Genomic DNA, 17,512 nt, shown 5'->3' with positions numbered 1-17,512 from the left:
TTGATCATGTAACGTTAATACAGGATCAAATGAAAGATGACACAACTTACGATCGAGAACTTCACAATCAAACTGCACAATCAAAGTAGGTGACACTGTGATAAGAAGAAAAAATGACATCTACCTGGGTTTCATCTTGGAGGCCAACCTATCCAGTGAAAAAATTACTACCAATGTAAAGAAAAAGTCAACCAATGAATTTGTTTCTTGCAGAGGGTTGCCCCGCTACATCCTCGGGCTCACCTTACCGTTTATTACCACATAAGCGTGGGGTGGATAAAAGTATCTGACAGAGTACAGCATCTTGCAATGGGCCTGGTGTACAAGATACACTACACCTCAAAGATACCCATGTACCTGACAAACTACTTCCTAAAGGTCAAGGATGTCCACGAGGCAGCTCCACTAATCATGTCCAACCTAGATTTAACACTAAAAAATTCTCTAATTCGTTCTGCAGCTATACCACTAACATGTGGAACGCCCTTTCGAGTGCAAATTCCTAGCCTCCTTCAAAATTGGTCTGAAAAGTCACCTTGCTGCTACTCGAGACTTGTAAATAGACTAAGCCCCCATGTTTCCACCCCCCCTCCCCCCATTTTCCTGCTTTTGTAATTGATGTTATCCTATGCAAAGTACTCTGTTTTATCCGTCTGTCTTTCAATGTTATATGAGATATGTAGCCTGATCTCAGACTCAGCTCACAAGTCCACTCTGAGAGTGGGCGGGGTCTATGGTCTGGAAGCAGGCTATGAGATATGAGCTTACTAGGATCTCCTATTAGTTGACTGTGTACCAGGGATTTGTGCTGTTATGAAACTGTACTTTTTCCTATTGCAAACTTCGAATAAATTCTTCAATCAATCAATCAAATGATCTGATGATTTGATTTAACAAAACCATAAGTTTGATTATTTCCTCCCCTGTGAAGCTATAAAGATTGGAGCCCCACGTTTGACGATACCCTCTCTGACCCTGCATCAGGACTATTATATCCCTGATGAGTATAATGATCCTAAAGAGAGAACAACTCCAGACCAGAAATGGGACAAAACCTAACAAGTCATGGGTATTTAATTCGGGAGAGCACAGTATCCAGAGGCCTGTGTGGTGCTCCCTTGAGGCCAGGCAGTGAAAGTACACTCTGTGTCAGCTGGGGGGTCTGCCCTGGAAATGGAACTTGCATGGATATAGTCTAACTGGTTGGCTAGATCTTTGGGCAGCTGTGTAACGTTTGGCTCTGGGCTGTTACAGTCGGTGGCGTCGTGGCAGTCTGGGCTTCCGTGGTGGTCGTCACGGTGAAGCACTAGGTCCTCTGTGGACCTGGAGTGGGTTTGGTTGGGGAGACACACGTAGTCCTCGTTGGAGCAATCCAAGACCTCACCCCGGAGATCCACAGACGTGTCGCTCGGCTCGTGACTCCCCTGTGAAATGCAAACACTGCTGTTCAGTTTTATGTAACCACTTGAACCCCAGCACCCCACTATTCTGGGGGGAACATGTGTCACAAATGGCAGATCTACAAGCTCACAATGTGTGCGTTGTGAGCTTGTAGATCTTCTATTTCAGCAGACCAGGTACAGTTGCAACTCGTGGGTCTGTTTAACTAAGAATAGACATGTACGGTACTAATTTTCTTTCTAAAACAGAATGAATAATCTCTTCCATAAAGGCTCTTTTAAAGGATTCATACAGTAGTTAAAACCGCAAATAGTATTTTCCTAAAATGGGTAATTCATGACGAAGATGCGATCAGGAACATTTGTTTCTACTGTCAACCCAGCTTTCCCAATGTTTCTTAATGTTTATTTTAATTTAGCATTGTTTGCATTTGGCAAAGAAATGGCTGTGGAACTCACTGGACACAAGATGTAAGGTCCGGAAAAACTCAGGCCTGAGTTGTCTGTTGGGGTCAACGACGAGACATCGCAGTCAAAACAGCCCCCGTCCTCAGATGGAAGATGCTTCACGGTTTTGGTTTCAGTGTGCTTCAACATCAACAGTGGAGGAGAACTGCAATGAAATGAGCAGTAATTCGTGATTTTATTATTGCCTTTGTTAAGGTCCGTCCATTAGTGACAGCACAGTTCACATTGAAGAGATTAATTTTGAAATGATACATAGCCAATTTGAAAATAAACTTATGTTCACATACCCTTTCAGCATTTTTCCATTTAAAATGTTTAATCATTGATAATTTTAGACATCACATTTATCACATTTTGTATACGTACTTACCAGAAACCATGTATGGTCATAATATGTTATAATTATTTTCCTTTCCTGTCATTGGTAACACATTAGTGATATAGTACTTCATATGTTGCTGAGGTTGCATAGAACAGTAAAGGAAAATGTTTTACCAGTCAGATGATCCCTCCAGGTTTTGGACTTCACAGATGTAGTAGGTGTTTTCACACTGCAGGAGGCAGCTATTGGTCGGCTTCTGTGACAATACAATACAACTATCATGTCAGTATCATGGTTAGTCGTGGTCAGTATCATGGTCAGTATCATGTCAGAATAATCTCACTATCATGGTCAGTATTATGGTCAGTATCATGGTCAGTATCATGTCAGTATCATTGTCAGTATCATGGTCAGTATCATGATCAGTATCATGTCAGTATCATGGTCAGTGTCATGGTCAGTATCATAATCAGTATCATGGTCCGTATCGTGATCGGTATCATGTCAGTATCATGGTCAGTATCATGTCAGTATCATGATATGATACGTATCATGTCAGCATCATGGTCAGTGTCATGGTCAGTATCATGATCAGTATCATGGTCCGTATCGTGATCGGTATCATGTCAGTATCATGATCAGTATCATGTCAGTATCATGGTCAGTGTATCATGAGTATCATGTCAGTATCATGGTCAGTATCATGATCAGTATCATGTCAGTATCATGCCAGTATGTCAGTATCATTTAATTAAAAAACAACTAAGATGTATGCTTGAATGACTGCCTCTCTGATTAATTGACTGACTAATTGTTGTGATCTGATACAATGCAATCTAACTTTCTCTACCCTTACAGTCTATGATAATGTTTGTTTTTCTCCTGTGACCACTGCGTGAGTCTTCCTGTACACCAGGGGTGGGCAACTTTGATGATGGCGAGGGCCACTATATTTCCACCTTCACGCCACATTGCATATCGCTACGTCGTACTTTGTCATTCTAGAATCGCGCTGCGATGCGTTTTGAGCTTGTAGATCGGCTAATTTTTGCTTCTTTTGAATTGGAATCCTGAATACTTTTTTGTAATTTTTTAATTGGAATCCCGAAATGTAAGTTTTTGATTTAATTTCAAATGCATTTAGTTATTGCGACCGAAGGTCGCATATACTCTGAAGAACCGTGTCGCTTGAGTGACCTTCCTTCCGTATCCTCTTAGATGTCCTTCCGTATCCTCTTAGATGTCAGTGTGATGTCAGCGAGTTGTGACATCACTTCCTGTACAGGACGGCTACACAAAATGTGGATAACACTATATATGGAGATAGTCCAGTCCATCATGTCATATGGGACTACCGTCATAGAAAGTAGCCATTGTTAGGCCGGAGTCAATGGCTGTCTGACTGACTGTCTGTACAGGAAGTGATGTCGATGACATGGAGATGTGGATAACACGGAGATAGTCTAGTCCAATATGTCATATGGGACTACCGTCATAGACAGTAGCCATTGTTAATCCGGAGTCAATGGCTGACTGTCTGTACAGGAAGTGATGTCACATGACATACTTTTTATGCCCATATATGAGTCCTAACATGGAGATGTGGATAACACTATATATGGAGATAGTCTAGTCCAATATGTCATATGGAACTACCGTCACAGACAGTAGCCATTGTTAGGTCGGAGTCAATGGCTGTCTGTCTGACTGTCTGTACAGGAAGTGATGTCACATGACATACTTTTTATGCCCATATATGAGTCCTTCTGTACCACATCTCCATGTTTAGGCAAACTCCACACAGAAAGGCCCTATCGCCAACCCAACCTAGGGTGTGAGCGATAGGGCCTTTCTGTGTGGAGTTTGCATGTTCTCCCCGTGTCTCCTAGGGTTGATACCCTCACAAAAACATGAACAAACTCCCCCCAGAATGACAACAACTAGAATCGTCAGAGAAACGCTGTGGTTGGCCAGATGGTCAAGAATTGGCGCGACCTCGCCCTTTAGGGCGAGGTTGCATGTCACCCTGAGGTCGCATTCCACCCTCAGGTGTCTTACTAGTATACTCATGTTAACTTTATGAACCTACATACAAATACATTGGACATAAAAAAATACATTTTAATATATTCTACTATACTAGTCATTAAGCTACAGACTGATGGAATTAAAGCAGGTCATGTTTGGAATTGTAACAGCTGAAATCAATAATATATATCAGTATTCCGTTATAAATCTGTGGGCCGCATTAAGTGAAGGTGGGGGCCGCATGTGGCCCATGTATGCTGTACACACACAACATGTTTTTCCTGCGTCTTGTGCTGCATGAGGCTCGGCAGTGGTTATCAGCAAGGCCGTACCACAGGTGCCTTGTTCAGTTTCCACTTGTTTGTCTAGAAACTTAGCAGACGTCTACGTGAGGCGTTATGCCAAGTTTCCACTTGATACCTTATACTGTTAACCTTTGCCCTAGAGACATCTGTAGAGGTTGTGCAGTATGGTCTCAGATGAGCTCCGCTCCCCACTTCCTGCCCATCATTTACTATGTCGCTTTCACCAAACTGTCACTCATACAATCAATTTGAAAAATGGACACTCACCATGATGTCAGAAATGACTTTGCTCTTGTCTGGAGAGGGAACAGACTTCACCCAAATGATCACACTCCTATTGTATAAAAACACACATAGAAAGATCCTCAGAGTCAGGATAAGCACCAGCTAAATATACAACACACACGCACGCCCTCACACACGCACGCGCACGCACGCACGCACGTCGCACGCACGCCACACGCATGCACGCGGGTATGGCTAATTAAACAAATAGAATAAAGGGTGCTGAACTGAACCGGAAAGTAATAAAACTCTGACCTTTGGCAGTTAGAAATGAAGTGGTACAGAGTGAAGAAGAGTATGGTCACTATCACACCGGTGACGATGTAGAGGGGCATTATCCAGGATGGTGAGGAGGCTGTTACAACACAGAAGATGATGATGATTATGAAGAAGAAGAGGATGATGGCATTAACAGTGACAATGTCACCATCAAAAACAACATGGAAACAATGTAACCAACAACGAGAAGGATAAGAGAGAGATGAAGAACGAGGAAAATATGAACAAGATAGATGGAGGGAAAGAGACATTGAGTGAAAGAGAGAAAAACATGAATAAGAGAAAATAAAAATCTACAGCTGTGTATGAATATTGTAGGTAATTGTGGGTGGCTATGTTAAGCAGAGCGTTATTGATGATCAATATTACACCCGCACACACACATGCACTCTGAACACCATTCACTGCCATCCAGCCTTTGGGCAACAGCAATAAAGTAATAGCCTGAATCATGTCCCATACTGTATCACAGACAATGACAGGCAGCAAATAGAAAATGGTTTCATTTCCATTTTCACCATGTTCTTCTTGACTTCTACAGCATGCTGCAAAATCCTAGATCATGTCAGTAAAATCCACTTTCTGCAATAAGTCTCTCTCATTAAACCAGCGTTGTATAGCCTACCAGCCTAGTGCGATCAAACCCATCTAAAAATACTACAATACACAACAGGCACGCACGCTTCAACCACCTTGGTTGAACTAAAAAGTTTAGATTGTGTGTGTGTGTGTGTGTGTGTGTGTGTGTGTGTGTGTGTGTGTGTGTGTGTGTGTGTGTGTGTGCGCGTGTGTGTGCGTGTGTGTGTGTGTGTGTGTGTGTGTGTGCGTGTGTGTGTGCGCTCGTGTGTGTGTGTGTGTGTGTGTGTGTGTGTGTGTGTGTGTGTGTGTGTGTGTGTGTGTGTGTGTGTGTGTGTTTTATGTCCTGTGCTGCTGCTGCAAATAAAATAAAGAACGGAAGAGACATTTGAGTGCAGTTCATCTTTTGAAGTTCTCTGCGTGTGTTACCTGCATTGGAGGTCCACTCCACAGGCTCTGTCCATTCTGAAGGGATTCCTTCATAGCTGGAATGAGGAGCAGAAGTTAAATTATGTTACATTTACTTAAGTAACTTTTAATAGGAAAGCATTTACATTTTTATATTTTGGTTATATTTAATTATTTACGTTTAATCTCGCTCTGCTTTCGGTAGGCTATGTGAACAATAAATCATAGTAGCTTATGAATTAATTCAGAACTTGAATATTTTCAGTAGATTACTGTTATACACAAGTAATTATTTGGATGACTTTACACAAAGTTCCCACAAGAAAAATAAAGTCTACCTACCTCTGATATGGCTCTCGAGCTACCAGAGTCCTGACCCGGACTCTGTACTGCTTGGAGGGAGCCAGATCCTTGCTGAGGATGTTCAGGAATTGGGAACTTCTGGAGATATTCTGGAGATCATGCTGGTTCCAAAACAACATGAACAAATATTGTAAAAACATGGATGATTCTCATTTAGTGTTTATGTGAATCTTCTGTTTTCTCACCGGTGTGTTCCAGTAGCAGATCTCATAGCTCATTTTGATCAAATCTCTATTGTTATCATCCCATTCCACCTTCCAGTTCCCGTCTTTTTGTTTCACTCTCACATTGGCTGGAGGTATGGGACGAACTGCACACAGAGATGGTAATTATTATGATGATTGATTGATTGATTTCTGTGTCATGCACCAAAGGTGCTAGGCCTTCTAGGACTTTCAAGACATTATTACTAATATTGTTATTGTCCTAATGTTGTTGTAATTGTTCTTTCTCAGCAGCCTTTACTATGGTATCTAAAGCAACTGCAGTACAGCAATGTAAACACTAGGTGGAGTCACTGACACATATTCCAGAATTTTGGGCTGCCCCTTGTCTGCATGGTTGCTTTCTCACCAGTGTGAGATACTCTTAGTTTTGGCAGGACAGAGCCTTTCTGATCCCTATTCATATCAGGCGTGTGGCTTGTTACCTACCCAAACTCCCTATTTCAGTATCCTACACACTTTCATTGTACAGTGAGTGTACTAATGGACCCAAATGGACCAGTAGGGTCCATTTCACTGTTTACCACATTATCTCTCTATTACAGTGGTTCTCAATGTATAGGGACCCCAGGGCTCCTTGAGAGGTACTAGGGGGTCCCCAGCTAAATGACTGTTATAAAGCAAATGGACCCTTACAACTCTGTAACTCTGAGAGTGTACAAATAGAACCAAGTGGACCCTTATGTGTGTCCCTTTGGTTCTATTTCTATTCTCTCAGACAGGGCCGGCCGTAGGATTCTGGTGGCCCTCCCCACACTCCCAGCGCAACCACCAAAACTAAACGTATGTCCCCCCTGCCTGCTAAGGCACATCAAATTGGGAATCCTTGTATTTTAGAAGATTGAGAATCACAGCTCTATCACACTCCCTTGCACTCTCTTTAATTTTCAACCCCCTCCCCCAACACACACACACACACACACACACACACACACACACACACACACACACACACACACACACACACACACACACACACACACACACACACACACACACACACACACACACACACACACACACACAGTCACACACACTTACTGAGCTTGATGGATCTAAAGTTCTTAATGTTGCGTGCTGGTCTGAGCTTCAGCATGAATTGTGAAGGGTCTGGAACAGTCACATTACAGGTATATCTCAGCCCGGTCTCAGTTTGACTGACTGTAGGGTGATCACAGCAGCTCTCAAATCTGGACATAGAGGACATTTGAGTAAATATACGGATCCAAGCACACATTGGATGGATGGATGGATGGATGGATGGATGGATGGATGCTAATCCACCCATCCACCACAGCATTCACCATAGCCTCAATAGCATCGATCCATCCAACTCAGCATTGAATGTGGAGATAAGCCAATGGAACAATGTTTGCGCATACCAGGAATTATCTTGGTGAGGTAGGTGCATTACTCTCAAAGCAATAGTATAGAGACCTAATTATTTACAACTATTTACTCAAATAGCTAGAAACTATAGACTATATCAACTACCATTATATTTAACTAACAGCCTTGGGAGGGGAATTAACTATTCAGCGCACTCTTTCCTCACTCACACACACTTAAAACAGTATGCAAACATATGGAGAATCACACCACATGCTCTCTCACACAGTGGCGGAGATACGCAGTGGCTTTTGGTGCTAAAGCACCACTAGTTTCCGGACTAGCACCGGTAGTTTTCGGGGCTAGCAAAATCGGGAGAGAGACGGTCAGACGGAGAAAAGTGTGATACCCAAGTGCAGTACTACTCCTAAACAACGGCAGTTCTCTCTCTCTCTGTTTCTCAATGTCTCTCTCTCTCTCTCTCTCTCTCACCCTCATCACTCTCTCTCCCATGCACGTTTGGTTGCACAAAAACACACGGGTTAAGCTACACTTTTTCCTGTTAATAATAACCTGCGTGAAATAAGCTGCATTGGGAGGTAAGCGGGAGACACTTTATTGTGAAAGTAAGACAGTTGTTAAGCTGCATTGGTTTGGAATACGAGCGCGCAGTTTCAAGTTATACATGATGAATGGACAGCCAAAACAAGTTGTATTATCAGAACAGTTTAGCCTACACATTAATTTGCGAACGGGGGCGCTGGGGGGAGAGAGAAGACAGCAGTCCATTTCAGCGTCATCTTGCAATGCGCACTGTTAACCCATGGCCCATGGGAATTATGGAAGGCACGCAGGACAACTAACAACCCATATAAAACAAACATTATACACTCGATTGAAGTTCTTTATGAGGAGATGTTATGGAAACTGAGTGTACAAGATCACCACCAAAGCCTTTACAACTTTCCCAAAGTTGCATATAAGAGAGAGGGGCTTTTCATCAATCTTTTTCCAAAAACTGGGACAAATGGATAAACAGGATAAAATATGCTACTCTGCTGTTGATTGTTGTCAACTGGTTTTGGAATCTAATTCTTCTGGATGGTGAGTACACTTGAGACTTGACTGCTGCTGCAGCTTGCCTATGCCTAACTCTTTTCTTGATGTCAAAAGTTGTCCGCTGAGACAAATGTTACTTAAATCATCAGTTGTTTTGCTTAACCTAAGGGGTGGGTGGGGACTGGGAGACTGCTGGTGAATAGGGCAAAATGACTGCAAAACTTAAAAAATAAATTAATAAAACTGCGGTCCTTCGTGCACGCGCTGCGTGCTTCGCGCCCGCGGCAAAAGCTCCCTGTAGCACCCCCTGCTGCTCAGGGCTAGATCCGCGTCTGCTCTCACATGTATAGAATACAGACACAGATGTGCACATGCACACGCATTAACAGACACACACACACACACACACACACACACACACACACACACACACACACACACACACACACACACACACACACACACACGCACACACACACGCGCGCGCACACACACACACACACACACACGGGTCAGTGACGTGACGCCCCAAAAAACATGTTTTTAAAAAAACTTTAAATAGCAGGCATAAAAATTATTTACTTTTGTTCTACTCACTCTCAACTTTATGGAAACACATTTTGTTTTTAGATATTTTATTGGAATCAGACTTTATTGAGCAGTTTGTTGTACTTGTGCCTAAAACCGTCATCTGGTGTGACATGACAATAATTGTTCATAAAATGAAAATGGAGTACACCTTTCTTAAGTTACTCACTTTATCAAAGTCCTTTATCATAACTAACCTGTGATCCACTATAGTTTTGTGAAAATTAATTGAATCTGTATATTTTTTTCATAATCAACACTCTGTGTGAGGCCCATGTTGTCGATCTTTCAACATATTTTAATTTTATTCTGACAAAAACTTTCTTTAAAATTACACAAATATTTGTGACTCTTCCTGATACTATTTTCTATTTAAACCATACAAATTTTTTCGGTTTCATCATTAATAAAGGTATGATTTCTCACTATTTGGAATGTCACACCAGATGACTTAGTGTCACACCAGATGACCATATCTTCATGTGTCAAAGCAAACTGTGTTTTAACCTACCTATTAGTGAGTACTGAACTTTACTGATTGATTAAACAATTACCCAGGAAAAACAGCAACAGTAAAATTGCTTTAACATTAAATAACATGGCCTTAATATTTCTGAACAGGATAGTATTGTTGGGCCTTAACATAGGATAACAAAGAATTGTAGTAGTAGATGGATGATGAGGATGTGCACAGGAATGCTACGCACACCTAAGTCTTCTGCCGGCTGCATAGCCACACTGGGAGCCAAGGCAACATTTTATTAACACCAATTATTGGAAACAACTCAGCATTCAGGTGTATTACTTTTTTCCGAAGTCTCCTGAACTTGAACACAGCATTTTGAGTTGAACAAATTTATTTACGAATCATGTCGTTACACCACATCTCCACTAGCTAAAGAGTGCTGGGTTGTGCAACTCCGAAAATAGCTGATCTACAAGCTCTCGCAGCACAATGCGTTGAGAGCTTGTAGATCAGCTATTTTCACTATGTTTGTCTCGGGTCCTACCTTACCTCATTGTCCAGTCCAGTGAGTGAAAGTACAAAAGTATTAGATTAGATTAGAATAGACATTTAGACTGCATTGTACATCAGCCAGTCACATTTGGTGAGGGTATAGACATTTAGACTGTATTGTACATCAGCCAGTCACATTTGGTGAGGGTAGCAAACCGTTTGCCCTGTTGCGGTTCTGCTATGCCACAGACAACTTCCTGCTCTTTGTAGAAAATGCAGTCTCGCCCCTTTGGCCAGACAAAACCATTTTTCATTTTTCCAAGTTGATTCATGCAGTTTATCTCTAGCCCCTCCTTATTAATGGTAACAATCTGCCCCACATATGGCTTTCCCTCATATTTGATTATGACAAACTGTCCTTGCGTGTATTCATCTGAGGAGGTGTCTGAATCCTCAGCTTGGGCCTCTCCAATAGATGCACTTGTGTCCAGCACCTGAGTAGAAGACCTTCAGGAGGAGACATTTAAATGTAATTTATTTGTCAGGTAGATTGTTTTTAGTAGTAAAATGTAATTACTAGCAAGTCCTCAAGTTTGCCAAGTATGTTATACTCACTGAGCTCCGGAAGCTGTTTTGGGCCTGCAGCTGACCTGGGAAGGGGGCAGTTCCGCAGATGGGCCACCACTTAGTTAAGGAAGAAAAGGAATGAATGGATGACATAAGTTACTTTATTGTCATTAAACAGGTACAATTACAGGTATCATAAAATTGGCAAAGAGAATGATTTAGTTATACTTACTCATCACTTGTCTTGTCACCTGGCACCTCAGCCCTGGAGACTTGGTCGAACTGTAATTTCCGTGGGTTGTGACAGGTGCAGATCTGAGGAAACTGGCAGAAACAACTCAGGTCTCTGTAAACTATCTTTCCCGGGAAGATAGAAAGAACCTGGTGCGTAGTGCTGATGCCAGTCACTGGACGCACTGATGGAGGGACCATTTCATCCATGTTGGATATCTTCTCTTCTTCGATCCACATGACAGTGACTTTTTCAGAGGACTTCTGTAAATACTCACACAGATCCCTCGGTGTTTGTAGGTCACTGCCTCCGAGGACATACATGTCTGCCTTACGCTTCAGCACCCCTCCCACACCATCAGGTGCGCCCTTTCCATGGGAACGCTCTGAAAAGTTCCAGGTGACCCTCTTGAATCCCCATGTATAAGGAATGCTGCTCATGAGGAAGCAGTTTGTGCGATTCCGGTACTGGGTTGCTGGCCCATCACTGAGGACATGCAGGGTGTCAATTGCATTGTCTTGTTTTCCTCGGAAATCATCAATAACTGGCTTGATGTGTGCCCACACAGCACGCTCATCATGGCGTAAGGACTGTGAAATGGTGGCATAGCACTGGGAGCCACTGACTGAGTAGGCAACTCCGGTATGCACTGTTGCCTGCTGCCTATTGCCACCAAAATGAAACGCCTGAATCTCTGTGTTTAGTTTACATGCATAGTTCTCAGAAAAGTCTATATGCAAGACCATTTCATTGGGTTGGATGCTCTCCTTGATGTGTCTGAACTGCTTCACCTGATGAAGCCAGTTGAGCTGATGACTTGCAATCGCACTGAGCCTCTGGTTGAACACATCAGTGAGTTCTCCATGTTTGTGTATTTTGGAAATAATAAAATCACATTTTCTGTACCACCCATTTTCTGTTGTCAAGTGTCTTATATTAACTGCTTATAACGGATAGTTATTATAAAGTGTTACCACAATATAAGGTTTAGGTTTCTGTGAAGGGGTTTCTACTCTGTCTGATGAATTTGCTGTATCACCGAATGAAGCTAAATTAAATTATGTAAAAATGTTTAAAACGTTGTTTTAAACATGTTAAAATGTTTTAAATGGACAAAAGAAACATGGGACTTGTTATTTATTGTTATGTCTGTAGGAAAATACAGTATATATCATCTGGTGTGACAATCAAGTCATCTGGCGTGACAAGCAGATATGTCACACCAGATGACGAAGTGTCACACCAGATGACGTTTTCTGCATTTAGGACTACCTTGAGGCTACCAGGTACACATTAGCATGCTAACAACATGCTAGCTATAACAAAACAACCTAGATTTACATGTAATTATGACCAAAGTTTCAAATAACTTTTGCTTTATTAATGAAAAAGGTGTCACACCAGATGACATCCAGAAGTGCCACACTTGTCAAAGTTTCAACAAGATGGCATTTCATGAAAATGTTAAAATCATAACTCACCTCAGACACCTGTCTTGCAGTTGTGCTGGGAGTGCTGAATAGCCTTACAGAAGAAGGACCTCTCTAGCCCAGTAGGTGTCCAAATTATTGCCTGTTTAATTTTTCCAAACTAGTGTCACACCAGATGATTTTGGTTTGGGGGACAAAATCTTTTTGATCAGAAATGACTGAAAACATTATGCTTGGACTTTGAAAAGATATAGGCTCACAAATAGACATTTTTTTTTGCCTAAATTCATTTTTAAATGAATTTTAGCAATTCTTTTTCTTAGTTTTATTCAAGTTCCCACTTTGAGAAACAAGGTCGGGACAGTCACACCAGATGACATTTACCATGTTTGGTTGAAGATTCTGAAGAAATGAGGAATGAAATGTTTTAATCTTGAGTAAGTTCACATAAAGCTTAATGTCCTGCACAATATTCAGAAGGTTTTTGACAAATATATTTTTTATTTATACATGTTTGACACCGAGGACAGCGAAAACGCTACGTCACGTCACCCACCCACACACACACACACGAGCAATGAGAGCAACACAGATTATGGTCTCTCACATTACAGACACATTGTAACAAAGTGTAAGACAATGTAACTCACTGTGCCGTCTGATTGTGTTGGCAGGCCAGCTGGTAGGTAATGAAGTGAGCCAGATTTCTTTTCACCTTCCAGCTACATGTCACCTCCTTCTCTCCATCCAGCACACACTGCAGCGTGGGTACCTGGCCAGGGGCTGGCAGAGAAAACAAGATGGGTAGAGAGAACAAAAGAGAGAGTTAGTAGAAGAAGAGAGAGAAGGAGAGAGAGAGAGAGAGGGTTGTAGAGTGAAAGTGTGAGATAGTGTGCAAGAGAGAGATAAGGATAATCACGGAGAGAGAAAGTCAGAGAGAAGGGGAGCTAATACAAGCTAAAAACAACACCAGCGGCAAGTGCCAAGTTAAGCCTGCAGCATATTCCAACCGAACACACATTTTGTTTGCCATTGCCAAGCCCTGCTGACCTTCCCACACAGAGCAAAGTTCTTGCTGCAGCCTCTACACCCAATTCTTTAGCATCGAGTTTACAGGCAAAGTCTATGGACACTTGACAGCAACAAAATAAAAAGGATGCCACCACACCTGAGAAAACCTAAAATGTTGTGCACTAGTGTCCAACCTAATTAGCCGCCAATTAGCACCGTTGTGAAACAGTTTTTTATGTTTAGTGATAAAACTAAAATAACTAAACTAAACTAAACTAAACCATACCACTATACAAATAAGAGAAATACACTCACCTTCCTTAGTCTCCCATGTCTCCACACGGCTCCAGTCACTCCACCAGCCTACTGTTCCCCGGGCCCTCACCCTGGCTTCATACTGACAGCCTGGCAACAGAGACTCTGACTCAAGCTTCAACTGTGTGCTTGTTAAATCATTTGTCTGAGGGAAGAAAGGGAGAGACATTTATGTTAAGTGATGCACATTGTATGATTCACTGGCAATATTCTTGGATGAACAAATTATTCTGCAGGTGGCTGGGTATACGAGCAGATAAATATCACTGACTCAACATCAACCATTATGAGTAAGGTTTAAACCTAATAGCAAAAAAATTAAAAGAGACAATCCCTATGTGTTCAATGAGAAGTTCTATTACTGTATTGTACAGCATACACATATAATTGCAGATTATTATTGCATATCGTTGCTGTCCGGTTCAATAGCGCCATATCAATGCTATTGAATACCTTACCTCTGTTGGTTAAATAAATATTCAACCAATTAAAAGTAGCACATTAAAAACCTCATAACTTTGCTGAAATTAACATTTAGCTGGTTTTGGCCCGACAGCAGAGATATGAATATTTTGATACTTACAATCCAGGTGTCATTTCCCTCTGGCCTGTAGCTGAGCTGGTAGATGAGGTCTGTGCTCAGGGAGGAGTTGGTGGGGTAAGGACTGGACCACTGGAGCAGGTCATCCTCATGTATGTATACGAAGTTAACTGGTGGATGCACTCTCACTGTACAGTACACACACACACACACACACACACACACACACACACACACACACACACACACACACACACACACACACACACACACACACACACACACGCACGCACGCATGCACGCACGCACGCACACACGCACGCACACACACAAAAATGAAAAGGTTAATTTGTTAATATGATGATGATTAATGATAATGATTAATCACTAAATGTTTATGTTGGCTATGATTATAATAATTATTAGTATTATTAGTTGTAGCATTTGTAAACATACAGTGTTGGGATAGTTTCAGAGGCTTGGGTGGGGTGGAGGAACAGGACGTCAGATTTGCGGTGTTGAAGAAAAAGCTTTCCGTTATTCCAATGGCAAACCTCCCAGTTTTATACTCGCACTTGACTGTCCTGTCTCCATTTGTGTGGACTGACAGGTTATAGCGAAGACACGGGGATAATCTGCAAGAGCATGCACACAGGAAGCATGAGACATGAAATGATGACCCAAAAAGAATGATCACATTTAAAACAAGTGAGGGTATTGTACGTTGAAGGGTATTGGTAAAAGCATATAAATATACAGGTACTAAATAGTAAAATCCTTGGTGTATACTCATTTGCTTCCATTTAACTCTCAGAGCTAAATTAATACCAATGATGTTACTGTGATTCATCCTCTATAATGAATAGAATTCGGTTATTTTTTTTCCTTCTTCTGACCTTCCCATCATTCTTAATTCTTTCCTTTTCTTTCTTTCTTTCTTTCTTTCTTTCTTTCTTTCTTTCTTTCTTTCTTTCTTTCTTTCTTTCTTTCTTTCTTTCTTTCTTCCTTCCTTCCTTCCTTCCTTCCTCCTTCCTTCCTGCTTTTCCATTCTTCTCACCTGTTACTGTACCAGTTCCACAGCTCCAGTGGTGCATCTTGTCGGTCCTCTCTCCACTGGCATTGTATAGAGGAATTGTAGTCATTAAAGCACTCTAGGGACTCCAGAGCTGGGGACACTGGGGTGGGAAGTAGAGAGCAATGAGTTCTACACAGTAAAATCCCCAGTGTTATTTACCTCTGAGTTACAAATGTAACCGTCCATTAGATACACTCTCAAGAGTTAAAGGAGTAGTTCGCCCCCAAAATGACTTTTTTCTATTGATTACTCACGCCATGGAGACATGTGTTCAATAATATGTTTTGTTTTTTGTCGCATTCCTAAGACAAAAAATTGATTATAGTAAATTTAGCCTGACGGTTTCCCCATCCAGTGCCATGCATTTGGGTCCCCATCTGGAATCAATGGGGATAAATTTACTATAATCACATTTTTGTCTTAGGAATGGGACGAAAAAAAAAGAAAAAAAAAAAGAAAAAAAAAATATATATATGTATAATTGATTATAGTGAATGAGTGAGTGGCGCCCCTCAGCCTGATCTTAACCTATTAACAAATGTATTCGTTAAAATAAGCTAAAATAATGAATCCTTTTGTTATAATGGTGTAGTACATTTTTATAGGGTAGAAATTTAATAAATACATTTGTTTTAATCTGATCAGTCTGAAACTTTCTTCAACTGGGATCAACAGCTAGCTTTTGATTGATAAGCTAAATCCTCAGTGTGTTATCCATTTGTAACTCTGAGTACGATGTACAATAAACCCTTAAGACCTTTATGATCTTAATGTGAGGTGTAATTTGAATACTAATTCTAGTACTCACCATTGAGTGAGCTGGTCTCAGGGAAGGTACAGTTATCTGGACCAGAGCAGAGAGCCAGAAGAGGGAGCGTTGAGCAAAGTGCAGCCCAAAGGACAGCCACCATCCCTGCAGAAAGTTGAGTTCTTGTCTGGCTCCCCGGAATCTGTGAAGTCTATAGTCTATAGAGAGAGAATGACTTCACTTAACTGGAAAGAATGAGTAATGAGTTTGTGTCTTTGTGTCATTTCCTTTTGTTCTCTTAGGTGTGAATTATTGTGATGTACGTACATCCTCTTGCACTTCCTCTGTCTCGATCGCTTCAAATGCTTCATTTCAAGAAAATACACCCAATGACTGAAACATACGTATACAGTGCCTTAGAGGCCACATGCCACATGGCACGATGGTAATCTCTTAATTAATTAAAAATAATTTAAATATAACAGAGAGCAAGCACCTATTGGTTGTTGTCTAAGTTCAAGTCATTGAACTCCAGAAGAGCATGCACCAAGAGTAAAGACGTGAAATTGGAATATTTTCTTTGTATATATCCCAAATCTTATACCACTGGTTGGGGACCACTGGTTTAAATGACAATGACATCCCATCCCATCCCAACTACTAATTGAATCGCATGTCAGTGGTCTCACAGCACATGGTTGGTTCTACAGACTCCAACTTTTGCACACGGATAGCGCAGATCTTTGCCTACATTCTTAACTACTTCCCCTGCCGTTACTGTACTTGCATGATGTACAGTTGTACAAAACAGCAGTCTTTCAGTAGAAACGCTGATCCAACCAATCAGGTATCTCTATATATGGGCATAAAGGGGATTGTATGATGTCAGATGTCAGATGTTTCACATAAATGGCTGTAATGGCGTGCAAGACAACAATGCACTGTCAATGGCAAGTATTGGTTTACAAGAGATATCTACTGTATACCTGGAAAAAGGACTA

General features: G+C 41.4%; 1 protein-coding gene across 1 annotated transcript in view; it reads right to left on the bottom strand.

Moving 5' to 3' along the window:
* Positions 1-609: 609 nt before the first annotated feature.
* The window catches only part of csf2rb (colony stimulating factor 2 receptor subunit beta), a gene marked incomplete at its 5' end in the record, with an annotated part of 29,353 nt that continues 12,450 nt past the window's right edge, over positions 610-17,512 (bottom strand). The window contains 15 exons of the mRNA XM_080723222.1: positions 610-1,424; positions 1,860-2,013; positions 2,364-2,446; positions 4,791-4,857; positions 5,064-5,163; positions 6,093-6,148; positions 6,414-6,535; positions 6,620-6,744; positions 7,700-7,848; positions 13,472-13,604; positions 14,148-14,292; positions 14,731-14,876; positions 15,145-15,323; positions 15,746-15,863; positions 16,572-16,607. Coding sequence (XP_080579348.1) covers positions 1,074-1,424; positions 1,860-2,013; positions 2,364-2,446; positions 4,791-4,857; positions 5,064-5,163; positions 6,093-6,148; positions 6,414-6,535; positions 6,620-6,744; positions 7,700-7,848; positions 13,472-13,604; positions 14,148-14,292; positions 14,731-14,876; positions 15,145-15,323; positions 15,746-15,863; positions 16,572-16,607 — 1,964 coding nt within the window. The 3' untranslated portion in view covers positions 610-1,073. The remainder of the gene's footprint in view (positions 1,425-1,859; positions 2,014-2,363; positions 2,447-4,790; positions 4,858-5,063; positions 5,164-6,092; positions 6,149-6,413; positions 6,536-6,619; positions 6,745-7,699; positions 7,849-13,471; positions 13,605-14,147; positions 14,293-14,730; positions 14,877-15,144; positions 15,324-15,745; positions 15,864-16,571; positions 16,608-17,512) is intronic.

This window comes from Nannobrachium achirus, assembly GCF_963921795.1.
Source record: "Nannobrachium achirus genome assembly, chromosome: 4".
NCBI classification, from domain to species: domain Eukaryota; kingdom Metazoa; phylum Chordata; class Actinopteri; order Myctophiformes; family Myctophidae; genus Nannobrachium; species Nannobrachium achirus.
Note: the sequence above shows the minus strand (reverse complement) of the source record. Positions and strands in the feature narration are given on the sequence as shown.